General features: G+C 52.1%; 1 protein-coding gene across 6 annotated transcripts in view; it reads right to left on the reverse strand.

Moving 5' to 3' along the window:
- Positions 1–939: 939 nt before the first annotated feature.
- The window catches only part of NLGN3 (neuroligin 3), a 64,051-nt gene continuing 49,963 nt past the window's right edge, over positions 940–15,027 (reverse strand). For all 6 annotated transcript variants that reach the window (XM_083721027.1, XM_083721025.1, XM_083721024.1 and 3 more), the window contains 2 exons: positions 5,307–6,096; positions 940–3,946 (listed from right to left, as the gene is read on the reverse strand). In XM_083721027.1, coding sequence (XP_083577153.1) covers positions 3,100–3,946; positions 5,307–6,096 — 1,637 coding nt within the window. In that variant the 3' untranslated portion in view covers positions 940–3,099. The remainder of the gene's footprint in view (positions 3,947–5,306; positions 6,097–15,027) is intronic.

The raw sequence follows: 15,027 nt of genomic DNA on the forward strand, positions 1-15,027 counted from the left end.
ACTGTACATGCCCAGATACATGCAGAATCACCACGTTTGCTCTCAGGGATGTTTTGGTGTAGATGGATCTCTTGCAAGAAAACACAACAGCAGTGGGGAGCGCTGCTTTACTAAAGTGCAGTAGCTGTGGGGCAGGCAGAAAGTCAACAGGTGAAGCTTTGCCCTAGGCTTGAAGGGGTAAAATATGGGTGGAAGGAGCAATAATGTGGGGTTACCCCTGGAGTACGTGGAAACGTTTGGGTCAGGGCCTTGAAAACTGAAATGTCTCTTTCTCCCATCCATGCAACAAAGTGGAGCGTCTCTCACTTCTCTGTGTGCTTCTAGGCAAGGAGCAATCTCTGGTCATTTTTGTGCTTGATGGGATATTGGGTCTCTCTCTGTGTGTGTGATGGGGTGGTTGCTAGGCAACCACAGGGCGCAAGGTATCCTCATTATTCATGTACTTTTATATATTTTATAAAAAACTTTTTAAAAGGTGCTTCCTATTTCTGGGCTTTGTTGTCATCCTCTCGCTGGGCGGTGGTGGTCCTCCTCATTTAGGCTGTTTTTAGAGCATATTGCTCAGTGGCACAGCATCTGTGTGCAGGAAGTCACAGGGGTTCAATTCCCAATGAAAACTCCAAGCATAGATGCCCTGTAGGTGGAACCCTGAACAGCCTCTGCAAGGCAGGGCAGGCGATGCTCACTAGGTGGACCAATTCAGCCTCAGGTGGCTTTCTCTGTTCTCTGTTAAGTCAAAGTGGTCTTCTGACCCCCTGACAAAGATGCGGGGCAATTCTGGGGAGCAGGAGTTGTTCTCTGGGGGCCCAGATGGACCCTGCTGCACTGCTCCCCCACCCTCTAACTACAACAAAGAGCATGGGGAGCCACGGTCCCCCTCCCCCACTGCTGTGCCAACCCCCACACCCGCCCCAAGAAGCAGACAGGACAGCAGACAGCTAAAAATACCCCTTCCGCTTTATTTGGATTTCTTTTCCTCTGCGCAGGTGATTGACAGGGCCACGTAAATACATTCTCAGCCAGAACCGCTCGCCTGCAAGCCACCTTCCGCTGCTGGCTCTGAAAGGTACCCTCTGAAGCGGGACAGGGGGGCAGGTCAGGTCTAGAGCCCTCTTAAATGCCCTCTGCACCCTGCCCCCCGAAGTTGAGTTTGCAGCTTCCAAGGGGCGGGGGAGGGCAAACAAGCGGCACCAAACCATCCCGGCTCAGTCCCCATGTGGGTGACGCCTGCAGCCTCCCCAGCCTCGGTGTCCATCTGACCCTTGGGCGGTGCTCCTGCCTCTCCCTTAATCCTGCGCAGCCCCCGCCCCACCCCATTGCCACAAGCTGGGCCCAGCTCCTGCTGCCCAACGGCAGGGCTGTGCCGCCTCCACCACAGGACCCCCATTCCCCCCCAGACCTCCAAGACCCCACCCCACCAAGCCCTGGTCCAACCATATTTGGGCTGTCTGCACCCCAGTCCCCCGGATCGGCCGGCGGCTGAGTTTCTGCCAGCTCTGCCAGAAGCAACCCCCACCCACCAAATGCAGCCCTCTGTGCCTTCCCCCATGACCTTGAGCACCTGGGTTTTGCAGTGGGCGAGGAAAGCCAATTGTGCGTGAATGCAGCACCCCTGCCATCTCCCTGGGCACACTGCATTTACACTGCACTGCCCTGCAGCTGTATACCCTCCCCCCTGCCCAACCCTCCCAGTTGCTCCTCTCTGTGCCCAGCCTTCCCTTGGCCTCCTCCTTCTCCTGCCCCACCTAATGCCACTGAGGTCCATTGGCCTGATCCACCCAAGAGGGCAACGCGCTGGGGAGGCCAGGATAGGTGTGTCCGGCTGGCATGGAGCAGGGAGCGGTTGAGGGGGATGGGAGGGTGGGCTTGGCCAAGCTCCAAAAGGGGTTTGAAAACTACGGGAGGTTTGGCACAGCAGGTGTGGGGGGGGGGGAACGGGGCAGGCTGGCCAATGCAATTGGGGGGGGGGGCAGCAGCATGGAGGAGAGGCAGGAGGCAGAAGGAACTAGGTCATCCCTTGGGTGCCTCCAGGCCACAGGTTGGTTGGTTGTCACATACAGGAATGAATGGCTGTGGAAGGGCATATCAAAAGTACAAAAGGACCTGGTGGCCTGCTGGGGGCCACTGCTGCCCCAAGGGAAGTCTGGCTGGTTTCTCGGTTTGGCACAGGTCAATGCTGGCAGGGCCACGGGGGTGGGCAGAGGGGGGCTGCAGCACAGATTGGGTTAGCGGGTGCATGTCTGTGTTTCCCAGTGTATGGGGAGGGGTCTCTCTCTCTTTCTGTGTTTGTGTATTTGTGGTGTGTATGTGTGTGTGTGTGTGTCTAATTGGCTTTTTTTTATATCAAGAACACTTAAGTTTAAAATTTTTACAAAGGACAAAACACAGCGTCTTCCGTTAGTGTTTTAAAGAACTAAAGATCTGCTTAAAAAACGTCTCTTGGAAAGAAACAGACGGACAGGAAAAAAGTTTTCTCCACGACACGAAGGAGAGGCGTGAGGGTTGCGGGGGACGGGGCGGGGGGAAAAGGAGAGCCACCTGGACAGCATCTGTTTGGGCCCAGCACCAAGCGCAGGCTACATATCCAGGACACAGCACTGGGGCTTTGGGCACCTGACTGCACCTGCCCAGAGCTCCCTGGCATGCGGTCCCAAGCCGCTGTCTTGGCATGGCAACTCAGCCCACGAGAGTTGTTTTCCCATGGCACTGACTGGTAAATCTCTAGTGGTAAGGAGGGAACGGCAGGCAGGAGCCACCCCGAGGCCCACAGTTGGGGTTCCCCAGGCAGTGCCCTGTGGCTCTGGGGAGGTGCCAGGAGGGGCCTCCAGCAGGCTCAGAGGGCTCCCCGATCCCCTCCTGCACAGTGTCTGGACTCGGGAGCAGGGAGCGAGGCGGCTCTGGTTGCAGTTTTTGGCCCCCTTCTGCTCGGCCAAGACCCTTGCCGGGCCTCCAGGAGAGTCAAAGCACTTGATACAAACGAAATCCCCAAAGGGCGAGTAGTCCAGGGACGCTCGCCACACCTTGCCGCCACTCCCCCTCCCCCCAGCAGTGCCAGGTCCGGTGAGGGCGCACGGGGAGTGCACGGGTGCTTGGGGCAGGCTATACCCGGGTGGTGGAGTGTGAGTGCGGGAGCCCAGTACTGCTGAAGCTGGCGGCGAAGGTGTTGTAGGGGTGCAGGGTTTGCAGCCCCACCAGGGAGTTGGGGATCATCGTGATGGTGTTGGGCGTCATGAGCGGGATGTCATCCGGCGAGCGGCGAAGGGTGAGCGTGTAGTCGGGCAAGGCGGCAAGGCGCAGGGCGTCGTGGGGGGCCTCGCAGTCGCCATGGTGCGCCTGGTTCGCCTGCAGCGATGGCATCTCCTCCTCTGGGGTGTGACCGATGTCGTTGGCGGCGCTGGCGGCCCGCTGCGGGCTGGGCTGACGGTGCGTGTCCTGCCGGCGCTTGTCCTTGCGGTAGTAGAGGGCGGCGAAGGCCAGGACGTTGAGGAAGAGCAGCGAGGCACCCACGGCAATGGTGACGCTCAGCTCGGTGGAGTAGTCCCGGGGGTTCTCCACCAGCAGGGTCCCCGCCCCGTCCTGCTCCGGGTTCCACTTCTCCTGTGAGCCCTCGCTGGTGTAGGCGGTGGAGATGGCTGGGCGCTTGGTGCTCCAGGCCTTGCCATTGGGCCGGCGGGTGATGTGGGAGTTCTGGGTAGTGTCGGGTGGCGGCACCTTGGTGGTGGTAGAGGTGTAGTGGAACATATCATGCAGGTTGTAGAGGTGCGGCACCAGGTGCTTCCAGAAGGCAACCTTGGTGGCGCGGTAGTGATCTCGCACACGCGGCTTGAGGCCGATGTGCAGGTAGAGCTGGTCGCGGGGGTTGTACTTGGACCACGCCACCTCCTCAAAGCGATTGGCCTTGGTGTGGATGAACTTGGTGTCCTGAGGCACCGGTTTGTTGGGGTCCCTGGAAGTGTGATAGAAAGAGGGAACACAAAGTCAGCAACGTGACGTTGGACAACATTATTATTATTATTATTAGATTAAATTTATCTACCGCCCTTCATAAATGGATCCCAGGGTGGTTCACAGAATAAAATACAAGCTAAAACACAAGTAAATAATTAAACCAAAACAATAACACACACACCCTCCCACAGATACATTTTAAAAGACTGTGAGATTTTTATTTATTTATCACATTTATATGCCACTTTTTCCTCCTTGGAACCTCAAGGCAGCATACATGGCGCTCCTTCTCCTCCGCACCTCATCCTCACAACAACCCTGTGAGGTAGGTTAAGGTAAAAGATGCCCAAGGTGGTACCCAGTGAGCTTCACGGCTGAGTGGAGATTCAAACCCTGCCTTCCCAGATCCTAGTCCAACACTACGCCAGCTGGGCCCTCGAGGGAGAAAGAACCACTATGCCAGCTTCAGAGGCCTTAGAAAGACAAGTGGCCTGTCCGGGGTAGTTAACACCAAAGCAGAAGCCACGAGGTATTAAAACATAGGCGGTTGATTTAAATGGCGGGCCCTGAAATTCTGGTTCTGTAAATCTGAGCTCAGTCTAGAGCAGGGATAGGGAAACTTTTTCAGGCCATGTTCCTGTCTAGGCAAGCTTCTGAGGAAAACATGCCACTCATGGGTGGGCCAGAGGTGAAGTGGGTGGAGCAACATGTGTAGTTCAAACCTCTGTCCAGTAAGCTGTGCATTCACTTCCCCACCCTCCATCTAAACATGCTTGAGATGTTACCGGAGTTCAAGGACACGTTCCAGCCAATCAGAAGCACTAGGGATGAGAGGGAGGGCCATAGCGGGGTGTGGCCTGGAGAGAGAGAGCCAGGGGCCAGATGGAGAGCCCTGAAGAGCCTCATCTGGGACCAAGATTCCCCACCCCTGGTCTGGCAGATGGAGACGAGGCTTTTCTTGAGGAACCACCTTTTGCTTAGCCTGATGGTTGATCTTTTTTATTCTGTACTGCCCACTCCAGTGGGAAGTGGTCCTTTTTGACTTCAAACCCTTTTAACTGAAGGAGGTAGGGATCAAACCTAGGACCCTCATGCCTACACAGCCTAATGAGCCGCAGCCTTTGTCTCAACCTCCTGCTCCATCACCAAAATCAACCAACCTGTTTAATGCACAACTTTGCACAGGTAGGCAGCATGGCAGGAGGTGTCTACAGCTTGCAAGTAACACAGCCCCTGCAACCATTGCATATCCCTGTCCAGCACCCCCCTCACCTCTTTTTTTGATTGAGGTTCGTCCACTAGGGTACCCCCCACCCACTTGGCCCCTGGGTTGGGAAGGGGTGGTGGTGGAAACCTACCCGGTCTTGGCAAAGTTTGTCCAGTAGGTCATGACCACAGCACTCAGCATGACATCGTTCTTGGAGAAGTTGCAGGGGAAGAGGTCAGTGGGCCCGATCATGGGGATCCCGAAGACGTAAGGCACCTCGTCCCCGTGGGCGGCGTCGGACCAGGGCGGCTTCATGAGGCTCTGACAGTGGTGGTAAAAGGCGTAAAAGTACGTGGGGGAGCCATAGCGGGCATGCAGGTCAGCGGTCACCACTGAGGGCTCCACCCACTGGTGGTCGGTGAACAGGGCCACCAGCGTCTTGCGGCGCGTCTCGGGGTTGTCCCGGTCAGCCCAGTCCGTGTACATGAACTTGATGGTCTCACGGAGCGTGTCCTTTCCCTCAGGGTAGCCGTACAGGTTGTCCACAAAGTTGGAGACGGAGTAGTCGAAGTCGCTGCCCGAGACACCGTCCTCTGGGTCCACCACGCCCTCCACGAACTTGAGCCCCTCGCCTTGGTTGACGCCCAGCATGATGTCGTAGTTGAGGAACTCGCCCTGTTCCATCAGGATCTCCGGGTCGTCAGGGATGACGTCCCCATCAATGACGGGCCCAAAGGCCACGTGGTAGCGTGCCGGCTGGATGTCCTGCTCCACCAGCTCCTTGGCGCTCTTCTGCCGCAGGCAGTCCACCATGTCCACCGTGTCCAGCACGTTGCAGCCAACCTTGTCAGCCAGCAGGCTGGTGTACTTCACTGGCTGGTAGTTGACAGCCCAACTGGAGAGGGCAGAGCCGCTCTGGATGATGGCCCTCTGGAAGAGGCCTGCAGGTGGGAGACACAGAGGTGAGCAGAAAAGGCTTGAGCATCAACATCAACCTTCTCTCTCTCTCTCCTGCCTAGGCTGAGGAACCCCTTAGGATGCCACCCTGCCACAAGTGCTGAAACGGCAGAATTGACTGCTGAATTAAGAGGATGTCATGACAAGAGTGTTTACGGTGGAACAGAAACCCCTGAGGGATCACCTACCAAAATATCAGCAATCTATGAAGTTGTGGGCGGGATTTGGCATACGAGCAGCAGATGAATGAAAGATTGAATGGTAGCGGGGTTTAGATAATGAAAATACATGTGTTACGAAACAGCTTATAAAAAGGAGTATAAACCAAACGTCAGGAAAGGAAGGGTGGTGGGAAGTCAAGAAGGAACTTGCATGTTTTTTAAAAAATGTATTATGGTGACAAATATTGCTGGAGACTTAATAAAAATGATATATGTACACATACAAACGCACAAACAATACGCCACCCTGTTTTCCTGCCCACAAACAATGTGGCAGCCATCAGCCTCTGCGGGAAGCTAGCTCTAAAGGGAGAGAACAGTTGGTGCTGCCCTGCGGACCTTTGGCCTCTCCTGAACTATTTCTGGGAAACACAAGAAGCCACAAGACACACCCAACAGCCCCTCTTTCTGTTGCTGGGCTCCAGAAATGGGAAGAAACGGTGCCACTTTCTTCTTAGATGCTGGCCTGGCTGCAGAGTGTGGGGCACCCTGGGGCATTAGCTTAAGCCCCCCCCCTCCAGTGTTCACTAACCCATCGCCAGCAGCCTCTGGCGGGATGCTCAGGCAGGGCCAAGTGTGGCTCCGTCCTGCCCCGCCTGCCCGCCACAATAAGCAGTAAGGGGAGGAGGGGGTGTTGGCAGCGGCCTCCCTCCTGCAGGCAGGGCTCTTGGAGGCTGCAGGCTGGCGGCTTGGGGGTTAAAGCCCCACTCCACTTAACCCTGTGCATCCCACCGGGAGCAGCCCTCGCTTCCTGCCCAGCTGGGCCCCGCTCCGTGCCAATGCCCAGTGGCACAAAGAAGCCTTTTTGCTGGAGGGAACACAAGCGGCAGGGGCGGTGGTGGGGGTGGGGGGGCGGCGACGGCAACGCAGAGCCTAGGAAGCAGGCCCACAAAGGGCCTGGGGCTGGCAGAGGAATGCTGGGCTGGGCGCCAAGGCCCCTTCCATGCAGCTTGTCCTCTGAATACAAAAAGGCCCCAGGAAACGGCAGCCTCCGCAGCTGAGACAGGGGGAAGGGGCCAGAGGGCAGCGTTCCCTCTGCGGCGGCAGAAGCACTCAGCGCTTGGCCTGGGCTCCCCAAAAGAGCAATGCCACACAGGGAACCGAGGCCAGGCCTCGTCTCTCTGGATGGAGGAGGGAGAAGCCCCCTGGCTCCCGACCTGGGGAGGGGGGTAGATGTCTATTTATAATCACACTCTCTCTTGCTGCAAAATATCCTCTCAACCAGCTGCATACCTCGTCAGCGTTAATTGCCTCTTGCCTACATTTTCTGTCGGTATTTTAACAACCGTTGCAAGGGCGCTGCGTCACCAAAGCCTTCCAGGACATCCGCCGAGTGGAGGAGGTCTTGAATTAGTGCTTGGAAGGCATCCTGGCTCTTGCAAGGCTGGGGCGGCTAAAGAGACCGAGCTACAAGCTGGGGGAAATCCCTGCTTTGAATCTTGCCCCAGCCATGAGAACATAATGAGGGCCTGGCTGCTAGTTTGGGCCAAAGTCCAGCACCCTGACTGGGGTCAGCGGCCAGCTGGGGGTCTCGATTGGAAGCCCATATACCAGGCCTGAGCACAACAGGCAGCACTCTCCCCACCTGCAATTCCCAGGTATTCAGAGGCACAGTGCCTCTGACCAAGGGCAAAGAACACAGCCAGATCCTCTGGGATTTGTCTAATCCTCTCTCAAAGCTGTCCAATTGAGTGGCCATCGCTGCATTGCAGGAGAGCAAAACTACATGCTGAACTATATGCTGTGAAGAGTTTTTCCTTTCGTCTCTTCTGAACATTCCAACATTCAGGTTCCTGAGCGGCCTCAAGTTCTACGGTCACTGAGAGGGAGGGAAAGACTTCTCATCCTCTGCCCCCCCCCTTTAACACCAGGTGTAATTGTACACACCTCTGCCATGTCCCCTCTCACTCGTTTTTCTTCTTCTAAACTTATTCACACACCCTCTGTCTTTTTTCTTCTGTAAGCCTCTAGCCACTGTTACACAGTGATAACGATGCTCCTCTACCTTACAGAGGTGTTGTAAGGCAGAGTTTTCCAGACTGTGTGTTGTGACACATTAGCATGTCAGCTGCAGTGTGCAGGTGTGTTGCACTAACACTTCCTGCACTGCTGCCGGGGCTGGAAAGGGGTTTGTTTAACTTCCAGTTTGCTAGTGAAACTGAATTACTGAATGATGATGCATGTCTAAAAAGTGTGTCACCAGCATGAAAAGTTTAGAAAGATGTGTTGTAAGGATTATGAAGGGGCCCTTCTCTCAGTCCCACCACCCTTACAGGCATGCTTGGGGTGGACACACACGGGACAGGGCCTCCTTGGTGGTGGCTGCTGCCCGACGACTTAAGAACTACCTCCTGAGAGACACTAGACTGGCTTCCTCACTGTGGTCCTTCTGCAAGCAGGTGAAGACTTCCTCGTTCCAAGAGGCTTTTGGGAACTGACTGCTTTTAAGAAAAGGGCTGTTGCCATGCTGTTTTTATAGTAATTGCTGGAACACACACACACACACACACACACACACACACACACAAAATTTAAACTCTATCAATGTTTAATTTGTTTTTCAATTATTTTTTTTTTCTGTGTTTTAGCAGTTCTTATTTTTATCAGTAAACTGCCAGGGAAAAAGGCAGGGAACCCACAGGGACCTCCCTGCAGCATCACAACTGGGTCAGTGGGCATATAAAACCAGTCCAAAACTAGCTTCCTCCCACAGCCCTCATCTGCGGATGCTGCCATCTGGGCTGTGAGTCCTGGAAGACCTCCTGCCTACCTTGCAGGCCTTTTCTCACCTGGACTGGGAGGCCGGGGCCCGGACTGACTCCAGCTGCAAAAGCTGAGGCTCCTGAAAATACACTTGGGCTGGGGCATTGTTTAGGGAGTGGTTTTCTTTTTTGGAGGGAGGTGTTATTGCTATTATTTGTATCTTTATTTTAGATCTTGATGCACATGTGAAAATTGTTCAGTTTGGTTATGCATTTTTTAAATGTTTTATTTATTGCTTTTGTTATGTCGTAGCTATGTATTTTCTTTCATGCTGCAAGCCGCCTTGAACATGGTTTGAACTGTGCAAAAATATACAAATAAAACTACATATGCATGCATGTGTGCCATGAGAAGAGGACCCTGGGTCCATTCCTTCTGCTGATCGTATCAGCAAAGTCATAGCTACTGTTTGAGGGCTTATTTTTTAAAGAAAAGCAGCAAGTTGAAACTTTGGAAGCCCATTAACAGCAGAAGCAAACACACAGAAACTTTCCTATCAATGGGGGGGGGGCATCCTAGATGGGCACGTATTCTGACCTATGAACGGATATTCCAGTGCCTTTTCGGGAGGAGGGTGGAATAGGGGGCAGCAGCACTGGGGGAGGGTAGTTGTTTTTAAAAACCCTCCCCTCCCACCCCACAGGCCCAATATAAAAATCCACTCTTCCTCCCCTACCAGGAGCTATTATGGAAAACACAATATAAGTATCTGCATCCCCCCCCAAAAGAACTGCAGGTTTGGCAAAGTGGGGGGGGGGGTGTTAAACCCGGCCGACAGTGGCTGCGGAAGGAGAGGGACCCCCTTCTCACAGGGCTCTATCCTCAGTTGACACATCTCTTCCTCAGATACAAACACACAGGCTAGCTCTCTCCCCGTATATGTGTGCACACACACGTGGTTGTTGTTGTTGTTTTTGTGTGTGTGTGTGTCTGTTTTTAACCAAAGAAAAAGTCACTGGGAGCTCTCATCGCGTCACTGTCTAGTTCTGGCCCCCTGGCACTTAACACGTCTCCCTTTCTCTGTGCTCCCAAACCAACGCCGTTTGTTCACTGTGACTCATCTTGGGCCTTCGCCTTGTTGGATGCAGTCCTGACAGCTTTGTGCTTTCCTTCTCCTTAGTCACATGTACTGCCTCCCGTTTCCTGTAAGTTCTGCTTTTATAAAATCTCCAGGCTGCTAGGAAATCTCCTTGTGCAGCCACATCGATCTGCTGGGGAATCGTTCCAGGTTGTCCTTTGCATCGGCACGCCACGAGGGTGTGCCTCTCCCCTATTGCCCTTCTGAAGAACTACCAGCCCCCAGCTCCCTCCTTTCCGCTCTTCTGTGCCCAGGACCAGATTTGCTGGTGTGCTGAAGCTCGTGCTATTGAACTTCACATCCTTCACTTGCCAAGCATCACCCCCAACACACACCCTTTCACCACTGCAGGAAAATACAGATGTAATTTTTATTGACATGTGAAATGTAGGTGATCACATTTCAACCTCTGCTGTATACACATTGGCTGGAACCGGAGGGAGCATTGTGCCTCCTGAATTCAGGTTTGGAAGGTGCTGACAGCCTACTAATTAAAGAGAGGAACCCATAGCCTGCAACCAAGTAGCCACTAATACTGAGCTCCCAGGACAGAGATGAGGGAACTGGGAGCCCTCCACACGTTCCTGGACAACATTATGTTTCCTGACCATGGAAACTGGTGTTGAGTGACATTTGGAGGGTCCCAGTTTCCACACACCTACCCTTGAGACACACCAAGGGTACAAACCAACCAACCAACCAACCAACCACCTCCTTGCCAATTGGTTGGATGAGCAGGTGTGACCAAAAGCTTTCTTTGAATATTTACTGCATTTCTATCATTAGCATTGCATGTATGTACCACCCTTCGTCCAAAGATCACAGAGCGTTTACAAAATAAAAACACAAAATTCATAAATAGTAATTTTTAAAAAATAAACAGAAAAAAATCATGTTTAAAAGGCCATAGATTGTCTATCAGCCAAAGGCCTGGTTGAAGAGAAATGATTCCACTATGTTCAGCTGTGGATCGTGGTTGTGACACCTGTGATGAAGCCAGTGAGCAATACGAACAGATGAAGCAAAAGCAAACAAACCCCACAAGCTTTCCCATATCCTCAGCATACAAGGATGCTAAAAAAACCATCAGCCAGCTGCCCCAATGGAAAGTTTGCACAAGTGGGACACTGACTGTCTCCAGCAAAGGGGCTGCCTCCCGCCAGCCAACTCAGGAAGGGCAAAGGTTTGTGTCAATTCTGCTGCAGAACAGATGCATCAAAAGGTCCTTGAGAAAAGGGCCAAGCCTGTAGCTATTTCTGAAAGAGGGTGATGGTGAGAATAGTTTTGTGGTGCTCATTAAACTGCATCGACATCTTCTCCCCCCATTCTCTTGGCTGGCCCTGAAAGGATCACTTCAAGGATCCCAGGGCAAGGAAGTGTTCGCTATGCAGTAGTTTGGTCACCTCTGTGCGCTCACTAAATTAAAGGTGGGGAAGCTCAGGGCCCTGGGAATTAGGCAGCTCTCCAGGTCCCTAGGACTCTCCCCAGGACACATTCCTCACTGCCCCTGCTTTGCACCTTCCTCCTTGGATGCTTTTGCCTGGCCGGAATGTGTCCCTAGACTCTTGCTTGCCTGCATGGAGGACAGAGAGGGACGGGCGTGCATGCACATGCAAGCTATCCAATTGCACAAAGGTAAACCTGGCATTCATTGCTCTGTGCACTTTTGCCTCCAGCCCCGCTCGCCACTGGCATGTGGCCCTTGGAAAGCAGCACAGAAAGGGATGTGGTCCTCTGACTGAGCATTATTCCCCATCCCCGTAGCATGTGCAACAAAAGCAGCCATGTGCTAAAACTGTCCCTTGTGCTCACCACTAAGCTGCATGTCGGCCCTTTTTTTGCTTCCGATATACACTTCTCCAGCATGGTTTCATTGGGTTCCAGTGGCCACAGGGGCATCCTTTGCCTTCCCAGCTCGACAGATAACAGATATTGCCTTTCAGTGAGGTAATATCCAAAAGGAAACATTCTCCCCGGTACATGCACGGGTAGGGGAAGGCACCCCACACCTGCTGCCATGCCATTAGAAAATGGTCTGCTAGCTCCCTCCTGCCTGGTCCTGGTCCCCTCCCCTGGCTGGCTCAAAGAGGCCTGTTTATTCCCCGAGTCTGGCATATTCCTGCCAGCCTCCTTTGCTAGCACAGGATGATACCGCCTCTAACTTGAGTGACAAGTTTTGCAGAAGCTGAACGACAGCAGCAGGGGGAGTGGCAGAGACCCTTCCTGCGCCTGCTGGTTTATGAGCCTCGGTAAAGAGCGAAGAGGTTCCACCACAGACGTACAAGAGCCTGTTTGGAATCAGTTCCCTGCAGGCAGAAGTGAGGAAGGCCAGGATGATGAGAGGTGTATTGCTGGCTCTTGACAGAACCATCAACGGGCCAGAGAGAGATTGGCGGCAGCCTCTCTCCAACTTCTTTGGGGCTGCTTAAGGAAGATATGTGGGAAAGTAAGACACCAGACTACGCATGCTAAGCACATAGCTCCTCCCAAACAATCCTGGGCACTGTAGTTTGTTTGCAAAGGGTGCTGGAAACTGTAGTAAGATATTGGTAAGGTACAGTGCCCAGGATTCTTTGGGTGAAGCCATGCGCTTAAAATGTGTGATGGGGTTGTTGACCGAAAGGAGGGCCAAGTTCAGGAAGCATGCGCCAGCCATTCCTGAAGAGGCTTTCAGTTGGCCTGAGGGGGACTCATATTGCTCTGTGCTTTATACCGTGTATTTGTTTCTGTATTTTAAAGATGAAAACTGCCTTGACGGAAAGGAGGCATATAAATGAATGAATGCTCTAGGCCTCTGCTCTGCAGGCTGAAATTTGACCAGAGTTTAATGCTTTAGAGCAACAGAGGGAAAGAGAGAGAACACAATCCTGGATGGGCTCAGCATGTGCAACATGAGCAATGGGCTCCCAGCATTTATCAGCACAGTGCAGACATGCCCTCCCCTGTAATCAGCGACATTCTGGGTGACCTTTTAATAATAATAATAATAATAATAATAATAATAATAATAATAATAATACAACCACCCTTTATCCATAGATCCCAGGGTGGTGTACAACATCAAAAGCATAATTTACACAGCATAATAATAATAATGACCAGGGTAAAGAGGAAAGTTTTCACCTGGCACCTAAAGTCCTGCAATGATGGTGCCAGGTGAGCCTCCCTGGGGAGAGCATTCCACAGATGGGGAGCCACTGCAGAAAAGGCCCACTATTGTGTTGTCACCCTCTGAACCTCTTAGGGAGGGGGGGACACAAAGAAGAGCCTCAGATGACGAGTGCAGGGTCTGGAACGATTCGCGAGGCGAGAGTTAATACAAACTACCTGCCGTTGCCCCACTCCCATCTTGCTAATTCAGTTTCCATTTACATATTCCATTAACACACACACACACACACACACACACACACACACACACACACACACCTCTGAAGATCCATGCAGTGAAAGGCAAAGAATGATGGATCACGAAAGACTCATTAATGCTTCTCCTTATTTACATAACTGCTGCTAAAACATAAATATAAGGACATATGAAACTGCCTTTATATCAAGGTGACCTGTATTGGCTCGGTCCTGTCATCACTGACAATGGTTCTCAGAGGTCAACTTGGACAAAGGTGTTTCCTAGCCCTGTTGCCCAAGAACATTTTAACTGGGGTAGACTGATTCTGAGATTTTAGGCACACAAATGATATGCTTTCCACTAAGCTATGAGCCTTTTCCATAAGTCAGCCTCTTCCATAGTGCAAGCTCACAGACAGAAATGACTGACAGCCTCCATCCTGCTCTATCTCTTTTAGCAGCAGCCAGTTTGGGTTTTCATTCTGGAAAATAGCACAAGGCACAAGCACAATTCATTCCACGCATGCATCCAGAGACTCATGCACACATAGGTCACATTCCAGAAGACCAACAACAACCCTGCAATTTCAAATTCCTAGCAGAATTTCTGATTCTGCATTGCAGCGGTTTCCTAGCCCCAAACAAGTCAATGGAAAGATGAAATTAACTACACCAGAGTCAAGCAGCTTCTGGTATAGTTAACTGCAGCCCAATTAAAATAGCTCTTAAATTGTGAGACAGTGCTGAGAAGGAAAGTGGTATGGCATTACTTTCTTCAATCTGTAAAAACAGATCATATGATTGCTTGGTCAGTTAATACATGGACCCAATACCCTTCTAAAAATGTTATGCAAAGCACTGGTGTATCTGCTATGTGATGTCTTTGGTGATGTCACAGGCACTGCCCAATAGGGTCTGCTGACAACTGTTCACACTCAAACGACAGCAGTACCAATAGCGCCACCGGGGCTTGTACTGGTGCCTGTGATGTTCTTGATGTTGGCACCCATCTGTCTTAAGGCAGAATGTTCTTGATGACCCAGCCTTGAATCAGCTCTGCCGGTTTCCACGGTCAGTTTACTAACCTCATTCTGCCCAACCTTTGCTTCAATTGTAAGATACTCTCACTGCAACCTGCCAGCCAGGATTTAGAGTAAGTGAGAGCGTGAAGCCTTTGACCTAATTAAAACTCTTGAGTATTGCATTAGTCAGCCCCACAGGTTTTGTAAAATACAAATAAAAATAAAAGATTAAGCAGGTATTTTGTTCACAGCTTCCTTAGTTATGCATGGCAAGCTTCCAGACCTGTTTTACAAGGTCACTTGGAATGGATGGATGGGCTGCTCTGGTTCTTTGCCGAAGCTGAGCAGAAACATCTCACAACAGACCTGACCTGCTGCAGCTGTTCTTTTTAGACTTGAAAAATACCTCTACAGCACTTTTAACCCCTATCGGCCTTGGCTATTTCATGGGCTATCAAGCTGTTTCCCATCGCTGCTGCTGAT

This window comes from Podarcis gaigeae (assembly GCF_964106915.1).
Source record: "Podarcis gaigeae genome assembly, chromosome: Z".
NCBI classification, from domain to species: domain Eukaryota; kingdom Metazoa; phylum Chordata; class Lepidosauria; order Squamata; family Lacertidae; genus Podarcis; species Podarcis gaigeae.